The following is an 11,901-nucleotide window of genomic DNA, read 5'->3' on the forward strand; positions in this document are numbered from 1 at the left end:
CATTGACCTTCGGTAATGTAAATGGTCTCCCGGAATAAGGGCGTTGATCTGTCGCAAATCGAAACACATCCGAACCTTAGTGAGTTCCCCCGAGGGTGTAAATGATGGTACTGCCAGCAGAGACAGGTTGACCACTGACGCCGACGTACGACGCTTGGTTACCAATTCATGTTCCCATCTATGTACCTGCTGCGTGACGTATGGTTTGTACTTGTCTGACACCAAGTTCCGTGTTTGTCGTCGAAGTCCCAAAAGTTTATCTCGAGGTATTGGAAGGGATACTTCGCTGCCTGGTAGAGAACATCGAGCCGCATCCAAAATGGTCTCGTTGGCATCTAAGTACTGTCGTAGTCGTTGCCGTATATCCTCAGGTTCGGACAAGTCTGGTGCCATGCGAATGTCGATCGGTTCGAGTAGTTCATCAATAAAATTACGATTGTTTTCTGGAAACGGTGTTGATAGTCCAGTAAGTCCTAATCCCAATTCGCCCAAAAAACCCTCCATTCCCAGAAATACATCAATATTATCGGGTAAATTCATAAGTTGAAACGTACAACCTACAGCAGACTTTGTACCATATTGAACCGTCGTAGCGAGTGTTTTGCCAAGGCGCGGTGTGCGGAAGGCTTTGTCCGCCAAGTATAAATAACTATCCTTAACTGGTGGTGTAACAGATAGTTGCACCTGCGCTGCGGATGCCTGAGTAACAACAAAGCGGTTCGCCCTCGTGTCAATGAGTGTGCGCATCGCATGTTCGTTTACTTGTAACGTAACATATACACGGTTGTCGGTAGGGAACAATATATCCTTTACTGCAAATATTCTTGTTGCCGTACGACCAAACGTCACGCACACGGTCAACTCAAACACCCCAACCTCTCAATTTGAGCTTGACTCCTCTTCCCAATCGGCTGGCCCGTGCTCGGCCTCCATCAACTCATCTTCGCTGTCTACATAGGACTCGTCGACCAAATCATGAATATGCATCACCTCACTTTCTCCTACATCTGCTGGCGTCGGATCGGGCATCTGATCACCCCCATCCACGAGATTAACTCGAGGGCGGAAGTCATTACCCGGCGCCTGTTGTGTGCGCGTGGATGTTCCCACAGTCGATGCACGGTGTGGTGGCGCACCCCCATGCTGTGCATGGCTGCTCGTGTTGGTTGATGTCGGTGCTCTCAGTAGCTTAGGACAGCGGGGTGCGTGTGCTGGGCCAGGAGGGATATTCTACTCACATGACCGACAACGAACCCTAGGGTTCGATGCTGGCGGCGCATGCGGGTTAGCTCGTGCGTTCGTCTCGACACGCACTCGTGTGCGTGAACGTGATCCCCCCGGGGTTTGCAACAGTCGAGAAAGGTTTGCCCGACATTGTTCTTCCGCCTTGTCAATATTCACCCGAAATACATCACGCATTTGTGCCGCGGAATATTCTCGTCAGTTAGGGTGCAAACGAAGGGTATCACGGTAATATGCTCCCCCCGCAGCTTGATTGATTAGGTTGAGCATATCATGGTTGCGGTATACTTGTAGCGGATTCTCATATTGTCGCATCTCCATGAAGTCTACTTTGCGTTCAAAATCCCAAAGTTGTGTCTCTAGCGGCACCGAAGGGTTTAACTTCATGCAAGCCAGTACATTTCTGCATGCGTTATCCTCCAGATCTTGTTCGTGTTTGCGTACAATATAAGCAGTGACGTCCTGAAACGACATGACTGCGATTTTTGTTCGTTCTCCATGATAAAAACCAATAACGCCTTGGGTGCTCCTTCTTTCTGGAGTGCCCTGTGTAGGCCCATCTGCATATGAATCGGGTCTAATTTGTAAAAATTGGCATTCTTGTGCCAATCCAAGATGAACGCATGCAGCTGTATCTTCTGCGGGTTATCCAAATATTAGCTGTCCTGAGGATTAAGTGGCTATTCCTTGGGCGTCCGTTTATCTACCGTTATAGAGAAAGTCTTCAACGTCTCATTATACATGCGAATCAAACCCTGCAACGAACGAGCGTCCTCTGTGCGTCCCTCAGCTTCTGCTTGCATCTTACGTTGGGTGAGAAGGAATACCTGCGTTTTCATCACTGCCGCGGTAGATTCAGTGATGCACGCCTCAGTAGGTGGTGATATCTTACATCGTTTCACGTCTTGCGGGTCCTCTAAATAACGATCGTGGTGAACAGGGAAGTGCTTGCGGTATGCAAGCGTATCGATAGGTACATTTGCATTATCCTGGCAGTTCTCATCCCTTCCTTTTGGAGACTGCGGACGACGATGATGTTGTAATTTGTCCCGGAACAAATTCGCTGTCACTTGACCGCGAGTAGGCTGTTGGCGTGGAGATTTCATCACTCTGCGAAATGCATCAAAGGACCTCTTCGCCGATGATGACAGATTTTGAGGGGTAGCCATGTCCAAATGCAAGTCCACTCGGTCCAAAACAATTCTTCCAGGCGATTTCACCAAAAGTTGTCGATTTCTGATACCTATCCGGACCATTATCCGGCATCTCATCAGGGGTCGGAATCGTCTGTGCACGATTTTGAGCGTTCTTCAGCAACCGCTCTCTGCGCGTAACATGTACATTATCGTAAGGAGCCACTTGAGATACGGGCTTCGTGCGGCCAATCCTGCGTTTCACTGGGCTAATTTGCTTCATGCTGATAGCCCCGCTGTCACGTAACTATTGAGGAGCCCAATGTTGTTGCACTGTTGGTGCGGCCTTAGTCTCAGAAGAATCATCATCCATTGTCGCCTGGGCCGTGTCCTGGGGCGTAGATGTGTCAATATCCGCCAGTGACAATTCAAGGAGTTGGCGGAGTTGCTCTTGAATGAGATGAATATCTTCCGTGGCCTCCTGCACATGCCTCATCGTATTTAAGTGTCCTGCTTGATCAGCAATCCATTCTGGGGCTTGACTGAGCCTACCCAAGGTGTGGATTGAGTATTGGTACTCTAAAAACAAACAGGTCAATTCCAAATGGATTTCCATCTTCTTGTCGTCTTCGGGTGCAGGTTTCCTGGCACGTGCTGCATCCACCTTATCGCATAGCACGGTTAAACGGCGAATAACTCCAAGCAACCGTTTCAGCAGCCGGTCACAGGCTTGCTTACCCACCGTAGGCAACGGTCTAAAATAAATAAAAGTAAACTAAGTTGCTTCTTAATTGATTTAACCGTTAAAGAACATAGTATAATAAATACAGTAGTTCGGTCACTTAAAAATGTGTCAAAACCAAGCAACACTTAATAAAGAGTGTTATGTCTAAAATAAGTGAACTCAGTCAGAAGTGCCATTGGGTATGGCGCGCCTGCTATATTTATTATTCACGATCCTACGTGGAACGAGACTTTCTCTACCATCGGGTTATGTGAAAATACCCGTCCCTATGGTTTCGTATGAGTCATCACTTCTATTTTATTAATACTCTATTCCACTAATCGGTCCGGTCCTCTGGTCCGGTCCTCAAATAATCCCCTAGGTCCGGTCCTTAGGTCCGATCCTAAATGTCCGCCTAGGGTACTTTGTCCACAAGGAGGTTACATGGGTAGATGGCGAAGAATCTACCATCACGGGGGCAGAGCATGAGATCGTGTTACAAGATGGTGCTAGCCCGGTTTACATATACTATGAGGAAAAGAATCCTCAGAAGAGAGAGGCCATCAGGGCTGAAGTTCATCGTATGCTTAAGGATCACGTCATTGAGGAGTGTGTCTGGAAGACAGATTGGAACCTGTAGCCACTAGTAGTCCCTAAGAAAGAACCCGGCACATTGCGTTTTTGATGTGAATTTGAATCGGCAAGTGAAGTTTCGGTCATTCCCAGTGCCGAAGGAAGAGGACTATTGAAGTATAAGTGCTTCTCTAAAGGCTCTGCGGACAATGCGAATGCCCGAGAGCAAACAAGAGCTACGTAGTCTGTATGCCACAGCTAATTGGTGCCATAGATACGTACCGGACTTCTCCTTAGTCTTAGAGCCGTTTTAGTGGCTAGACTTTTAATGAAGAGAGTAGCCTTTGAGTGGGGAGTGGAGCAACAGCGTGCGTGGGTTAAGTTCCTCGATGTGTTAGATCAAGCACCAGCGCTAGCTTCGCTACAAGAGGATAACGTACTAATACTACGCACGGACGCTAGTAGGATGGGCTGTGGGGTAGCACTGTACGTTACTAGAGCCGAAGGTGTAGTACTGGTTTCCTTGTTATTAAATTATCATGACACTGTATGAGTCATCTGTATGACAGCTGTCGTATCCTAGCTACTAAATTCTGATGATACCGTATGAGTCATCATTATCTCATCTTAATCATCTGTTCCAATATTCAGTCCGGTCCCTCAGCCCGGTCCTGAAATATTCTACATAGGCCCGGTCCTCTGTGTTGGTCCGGTCCTAAAATTCCACTTGTAGGTCTGGTCCGGTCCTAAGTGTCCGTCCAAGGTACTTTATCCACATCTTGTGCCGTTCTGGACCTACTAATAGCAGAAGAAAAATCTTGTTTCCTAAGTATACTTTGTGGGTCTGTCGGAAATCAGGTATAGCTATCTTATGATAAGTAGATGTTCTTTTGAGTCTTCGTTATCTATCTTGAAATTAATCTCAAAATCTTGCGTACGTTCCGGTGTACTTTACTTTTGTTTTGCGGGCTTAGCTACTTGTGATAATAGGGCCATACCAACACACCGTGTATCGTCCGAAGAAATCAAACTCAAAGCTTCGTATAAGCAACCATCTTCAAGAAACAATTAGTGATCATAGGGCAAAGTATGTTTACATACTCTACTATGCACAGCATGAGTGCAGCAGAATTCCTAAACGAGTCGGTTTGTCTCTGCTGAAATCTTCAAACTTTCCCTTACGTCGTGATCGACTCGATGTATCAGCTCCAAACGAATTTTGGAAGGCTTCACACTCTGCCGTATCATCAATACACTGCTTCTCATTAGTAGGTGTTTCAAACGCGGTTGCTTGGCACCTGGCGTCTGTTCCACTGTTCGACACACGATCCTCGACACAACTCGCACCAACACAAAGTAAAAGAAGGCAAGCCTTGTACTTTACCCTTGTGACCACTGCATCTCGTTTTGCAATTCTTTAGGCAAACCATTTTTATTGATCACAGAATCAATCTGGATACAATTACTCTAGGCACGCATACACAAGAAGCTACTACACAGAACACAGCTAAAAAATAAGTGCACGTACGTGTCAACATGTGCAAAACACTGTTTATGTGTTCTTTTCGATTTGATATCTTGCCGCCAGTTTCCCGTCAGCCAATAGTATAATCAATCTTTATTTTTTTGCCATACAGACTCTATCGATGTTAAATTAAGTACAGTTCAAAGATGAGTGCGGCGCGATGCTTACAGATACGAACAAGCGGGCAATGGGGTTTATCATGAGACATTCTCAGCTTTCCATAGAGCCATCAGCCGTGGTTATAGCCCAAATAGCGGAAAAACTATACAAACCCGCCAGGTTGAATTTTGCAGCACTTTTCAAATTTTGCTACATAATAAACCCGAAGTGTAAGGCTTACGAGGTACGGGCACGAGAGCGGGAAATGTTTGTAGGCAAAGTTTATTAAACTTTCGCAAAGCTTCACGTTAGTAAAGTGAACTTGCGAACAACCGTTCCAGCCTATCTATACCTTTCCCGGAACTAGGCAATTCTGGTTGGCGCCTCAGGTTTTGGCGCTCATTTATCCAGGCAGTTCGGAGTGTCGGTTTTTCTTTCGTGTGTGTGTCAGTTTTACTTTCGTGTCAAATGCCCGCGGGTTTTACAATCCCCCATACGTTCTGATAAGTATCAGGAACGTATTTAGCACGTGGGCATCAAGGTGAAAGTTGAGAAGACTGGAACTTGGTACGCTAAGTAAGGAGCTGGGAAGTACGGTAATCGGCAGCAGTAGCCAAGCGGTAGGCGCATACTAAAGCAGATTTAAGATTAGGGTATCGCTGAGTAGTAACAATATCTCAGACGAAAGCCAAATCAGCAGAAGAAAGAGTAGCCAAAGCAGGGGATCATTTGTGAATAGCACAAAGAGAAAAGTAATTTTTGATAGCCACGAAAGACTTATACTGGAAGAGAATAGCAGCAGGCCATTCCTTAAATGCAGAAGCAAGGGCAACTTGGTCGGGCTCGGGTGAAGAACAGGAGGGGATGTCATAGAATAGCCAATTCGTATAAATAGAAGTTGCGCGGGTACCGCGAACAACAGGGGTAGAGAGGCCAATCGGGGCAATATACGCTTTCAACTTCGATTAATGAAAGCGATAAAATTTGTCCCTAGCAATATCTTGAACTACGTGAATTACTGAAGGATGAAGCGCTCGGACAATGGCAGGACCCCCCCCCCCCCCCCCCGTACGGGTACGGGCTGAAAACGGAACGGCGATGGTTTCAATTTGTACATCATGATGCGCTCAACAGCAATCATGAGCGTATCATATCGATGGGGATTTGCTTGGGTAGCTTGGGAGAGTTGGGTCTTGCGATTTCTCTCTCAAACATCAAGATCGCGATCAGTGGGGAAAGGAATGAGGGTATTCGGGTGTTCCGTAGAAACAAGATCCTTGTTAAGGATATATTCAAGATGCTTATGCACAGCACGATGATGATTTGTTTCCAAAGTGTATGGCGAGACGTTTGTGACCGTATGGACACTTGAGTTATAATCTCGAGTGAACTTCCAGGAATATAAATTCCAAGTAAGTTCATAAGTTTTTCAACAATATCATTTTGAATATGATCACCTGGAGTGACAATATGGCAACGGATCTGCTCAGCCGCACACCAAGTAGTGAAGAACTTGGAATTAAAGGGACTGTCCTTATCAACAACATACTCGATAGTTGTCGCCCATTGTTCAGGCTGTTGCTGTAACTGAACAAGGATATCTTGAGTAGTCTTTTCATCGTGATGAACTAGTTTTGTATGTTCATCAATGCAGAAAATCACATACTTATAAGCACGCGCAGTTTCAGGCATCACTTTTAAGTTCAAGTACCTCACCGCACCAAGGTATTTACCTCGGGTAGGTTGAGTTAGAAGGCCCATTGCGGGGCCTGATGGGTCTCCTTCTAGAATGCACCCAGGACAGGAAATAATAAGCCTGAGAAGGAATGGCTCATCAAAGGACCAATGTAGTTGTTCCTGTAAAGCACAGCGCAACCTACAGGGTCAAAGGTGACCTCTCTCACAATGGGTTGCCCAGATACAATCCAAAATTTCTGTGCAGATATTATGCGCCCATGACACTTGTAAACTTTATGTGAAAGTATCCGCAAGACCTCTGAAAGAGTAAAAGACTGGTACGATGGGAAGGGAGGTGGGGGAGGCTTCAAAAAAGCCTTGGCTTCCAGGGGTACTCGGCCAGTGATTCCGCGAGGAGCAGTAAAGGCAAGCATAATAGCAACTCGCACCATAAGTTCATGGAACTCACGTAAGCACATAGTACAAAAGTGGGGAACACCATCATCGGGGCCAGTAAGTTGAGTTGCTATACGGTAAATCTGCAAATCATATCCTTGTTTCAAGAACAAATTGGGCATTGGCCCAAACTGAGTTAGCACATTGGCAATGAGCTCATGTAGAGTGGTGGATGGGCTAGGGTATGGCTCAATCGGATGCCAGTAGGACTGGTCGACGAGCTTCATGAGTGCATTAATCTTTGCACTGCGGCCAGAGCTGGTAGAACGGTCGTCAAGGCCGCGGAATGGCTTAAATTTAATTCAAGTTTGAACTTTACGGACCCAAGGGACAATAGGATGCTCTGGGTCAAATCAAAGAATGTAATATGTTTTATCCTTGATCTTAGCAGAATTAGTAGTTTGTTTACCCATATTGGTAAAAGATAGTATTCTCCACTATAAGTGAATCTTCAGCCGACCTTAGTTTAATTGTAAGGCCTACGAGGTACGGGAAAGAAAGCGGTGAATGCTTGCAGGCAAAGTTTATTAAACTTAGGTTGGTCGCAAAGCTTCACGTTAGTAAAGTGAACTTGCGAACAACCGTTCCAGCCTATTTATACCTTTCCCGGAACTAGGCAATTCTGGTTGGCGCCTCAGGTTTTGGCGCGCATAAATCCAGGCAGTTTGGAGTGTCGTGTTTTCTTTCGTGTGAGTGACAGTTTTACTTTCGTGTCAAGCCCGCGGGTTTTACAGAAGTTAAAATTTAGAAAGCTATGAGAAAAGTCTCTAAGGGTCTATATATTTTTAAATTTTGTCGAATATTTCGAATTGTGAACTTTTTATATAATTTTTTTAACCATAGAGGCGAGCCTTTGTGATAAATTAAACAATTTAACGCTATTTTTGTAAAAACATGTTTCTATAATATTTAGTCGCTATGTATTTTTAAATACATTTATAGTAGGCTACATATGCACATTGCACTCTAACTCTAAAGCCCTAAGGTACTCGGTATTTACTGACAGTCAGTCGGTACTCGGTACTAAATACATTTACTATTTAGTCGGGACCGTACTACCGTTGGTACTTGCGGCAGTCGGCAGCAGTCGGCAGTCGGCAGCAGTCGGCAGTCGGCAGCAGTCGGCAATCGGCAGCAGTCGGCAGTCGGCACTGTCGGAGTGTCGGTGACTGTGGGTACTGAGTTCAAGTGTGGGATTGTAACTTTGTTAAAGGCTCTGTCTGGGACTGGTATAAGCAGCGAGCACACTGAGCAGTCTAAAAGCACTGAGAGTGAGCACTGAAAGTGAGCAGCGAGCACTGAGCTCTGTGAGGTTGCAGCTTTTGCCTATTTTTTCAGAATGTATAATTTAGTGGGTTATGTTGGATTGTAAGCTGTTATTGTTCAGAATACATTGTTTTTCAAAAAAAAACACCCCCAATTAAAAAAAACATAAAATATATAAATATGTACAACAGTTGTTATATTTAAAATAAAAATAGTAGGCTATGCCGAATGTATTTATACGGCACTGGTGACAAAAATTTTATTAACCACCTCAGGCCCAGTTTCCTACCAGTCTCATACTCGTACTTTTTCGAGTTAAATTTGCTTAAATATTGGTGTATTAATGCAATTAGCGTAATTTTAAGACCGGACTTGTGAGATTTGTTTGTTTTCTGCCGGGTTGTTTGTTATCTGTCGGCTGAAAGCGCTCGACTTAAATGTTAGATATTGTAGCGCGGATACAACCCATTTGTTGCACTTATGTTAGATGGCAGTATGCGTGGAGTTGCAGTACCACACTGGGACTTGACTGATCCATCAGTAGTGCTTATACCTAAGTCGTGGTCCTTGTCGGTCTTAAGGGCTTGACATATGTTAGCAGTTAGCCACTTGTATATAGGCGTCCTCTGTCTTAGCTATTGCTTCGGATTCGCTCATGGTTTTACAGTTGACACTATTCTCGGTATTTCATACTCTGCACTAACCCATTCCGAGGCACTACACGGCGCAGACCCGATCCGTACCACAGAGGTGGGTACTCTACTTAGTAGGTCAGCAAGCGAATATATGGAACATTCGATAGTAACAGTATTTTGTCAACACCGGCCCGAATTGACTCAGCAAATATCTTCCATTGTCGACTCACTTGGCCCAAGCTTCAAACGGGAATTTACTGACCACTTCTTCCCATCAATCTTTCCTGAACCACTTCTTCCCATCAATCTTTCCTGAACCACTACAGCGACTATGAGAGCCATTCCATATGTTCATACATTGTATCATACATACTTGCCATTTTTGAAATAAATAGTATTATCCCTATTCGTGTCTAACATACGTCGACCTCTCCTCTGAGGCCAACAAAGAACTAATATAAGTGCAATAAATGGGCTAAAATCACGCCAATTACATCTTAAACATCAAGTAAACTCAAAAAAAGTATAAGTACTGGTACGAAACTGGGCTTGAGGTGGTTAATAATTTTATTGTCACCAGTGCCGTATAAAGATATTCCGGCTATGGTACAATAAATACAGGATTTGTGGGCCCGCGACCCTGCGGCCTGTGCCCACTGCTCACTGCCCTACGTTGCCCCAGGATTTTTTAAAAAATATCTAGGAAAACAAATAGCTTCTTGGAGGCTGGAGCACTCTTTTGTGTGTATGCAGCCATACAGATCATAGCGCCAATTTATGTCGGTGTAAAATCTGATTTTTTTCTTCAACTTTCAAGTCCTGTCATTTACTCTTTAGTCGTAGACTAACTCACAGCCTCAGTATGTGGGCAATAGTATTCTGTATTCGGGGGTTGGCCCGTGGGGCTTGGGCCCTTTGGGGACAGTAGGCTGTAGAATCGATTTCTTGCGTGCATTTGCACATTTGCACTTAGTGTCATTGTTGACGCTTTAGTACGAGTATTCTAATACCTTGTAGCATTTACAGACTCATCGGTCTTCAGAATCCGTACAATGAAAAATTTAACAGCACTTGTGGCCTTAGCCTTAATAATGAACCCGCACAGTACTGTATCGGGAGATAGCGTTCAAAATGACGCCGATATAGAACAGAATTTAGCGTTGATTAAGCATATTGAGGGTGATCTAGCAATTGTTTTTAATGATTTAAGTGAGAGTTTTGAAGGAGATGGGGGCGTTAACGAGGAAAGGAAACAGGATCGCGAGAGGATACGACAAATTGCAAAAGTGATGGCAGAAGATAAATTTCAGGACGGTAGAGATATAATCATTCAGAGCTTTCCTAACGGATTTGCATATGGGGGTAAGAGGGGAGTGACCGATAGGCCAAGTGAGATTAACGTGGTTGAAAACAAGGGTGTCGTCGACAAAGATGTAGGTTTTGACACATCAACATCGTCAGATGAGAAGAAAGGGAACAAAGCTATAGAGGAAGTGGTGAACTCGAATGAAGGGGTTGATAGGGACGCGAAATTTAATAGTACAGCCAAGCTTGGTGAAAATCCGAGTGTCACGGGAGGTGTGAATGACCGTAAATTCAAGTTTGAAAGTGTTGGCGATGGCGATAAAGCCTTCGACAATAAGAAAACGGGCGAGATCCAAGATAGTGACAAGTCAGAAGAATTTGTAAATGACGAACAAGTAAGTGGGAGGGCAAATCACAATGCACAATATGCTGATGAGGCACAGGGGAATGACGAAGAGGATACCGATCAGCTCAATCTGGCAAATAGTGAACCTGAACTTAACGTTGACCGCCTCAAGGAATTAGTTTTGGAGGATCCTAATGTAGCCAACGAACCTAACGAACATAATGAACCAGTTGAAAAAATTGAGCGTAATGAACCGAATGATCCTTACGCACGGCACCACATCTTCGAAGATAAGACGCGCGAAGAGGCTGAGGCCGCGGCCTTCAAGGTGTATACTAAGGGGGGGGTAATATATGAGATGAGAGAGGAGAGTGAGTCAGATGAATATGATGAACTCGGTGGATCGTTTGATGTAATAGGTGGCAGGTTTACCGGTGACACGGATATGGATATGAAAATGAACGTGAACAGTGTACGACAGCATCTGACGGTGCACGGAGTGGACAGCGGGGATGATGGGGATTTTCAAGGTGATTTTTTCTCTGAAAGTCTGGCGATAAGCTCGTTTATTTTAAGTATAGCCTTGATGTTGAGTATAGCATACACGATTATATCGAGATCTGCACAACGCCGCGTTTGCACTTCACGGCCACACATGGGGAACAAGGATTTGGAATCAGGGGGGCGAAGGTTTAGCTTGAAGTAGCTCTAATATAGCCGTTATTCAAAAATTCTGTTGTCTAACGATTAAAAAATTGTTGGTATACGCATCTTTCAAGGAGATTCACCTCGTTTCTGTATATATGAATGTAAAACTATTTCATTATGAAAACATGTTTCCAGAAACACATCAAATTTTTGTATACGACGTATATATACATAAATATACATATATACATACATATATATATATATATATA

The 11,901-nt window shown here is 44.5% G+C and overlaps 4 protein-coding genes across 4 annotated transcripts; 1 reads left to right on the top strand and 3 right to left on the bottom strand.

Annotated features, from left to right (window-relative positions):
* Nucleotides 1-879: 879 nt before the first annotated feature.
* SARC_02464 (hypothetical protein) lies at nt 880-1,419 on the bottom strand (the record flags this gene model as incomplete). Its single annotated transcript, XM_014303770.1, has 2 exons — nt 880-1,230; nt 1,255-1,419. 2 exons carry the CDS (start codon nt 1,417-1,419, stop codon nt 880-882), a joined length of 516 nt encoding a protein of 171 aa, XP_014159245.1.
* Nucleotides 1,420-1,922: 503 nt separating this feature from the next.
* On the bottom strand, nt 1,923-2,658 carry SARC_02465 (hypothetical protein; the record flags this gene model as incomplete). The annotated part of the gene is made up of 2 exons (XM_014303771.1): nt 1,923-2,445; nt 2,486-2,658. The coding sequence occupies 2 exons, from the start codon at nt 2,656-2,658 to the stop codon at nt 1,923-1,925; spliced, it is 696 nt and encodes a 231-aa protein (XP_014159246.1).
* A 24-nt stretch (nt 2,659-2,682) lies between these two features.
* Nucleotides 2,683-3,819, bottom strand: SARC_02466 (hypothetical protein; the record flags this gene model as incomplete). The annotated part of the gene is made up of 2 exons (XM_014303772.1): nt 2,683-3,130; nt 3,734-3,819. 2 exons carry the CDS (start codon nt 3,817-3,819, stop codon nt 2,683-2,685), a joined length of 534 nt encoding a protein of 177 aa, XP_014159247.1.
* Nucleotides 3,820-10,346: 6,527 nt separating this feature from the next.
* Nucleotides 10,347-11,750, top strand: SARC_02467 (hypothetical protein). Its single transcript, XM_014303773.1, has one exon. The coding sequence runs from the start codon at nt 10,383-10,385 to the stop codon at nt 11,685-11,687; it is 1,305 nt and encodes a 434-aa protein (XP_014159248.1). The 5' UTR covers nt 10,347-10,382; the 3' UTR covers nt 11,688-11,750.
* The last annotated feature ends 151 nt before the right edge of the window (nt 11,751-11,901 follow it).

The sequence above is a fragment of the Sphaeroforma arctica genome (assembly GCF_001186125.1).
Source record: "Sphaeroforma arctica JP610 unplaced genomic scaffold supercont1.111, whole genome shotgun sequence".
In the NCBI taxonomy this organism is placed as follows: Eukaryota; class Ichthyosporea; order Ichthyophonida; genus Sphaeroforma; species Sphaeroforma arctica.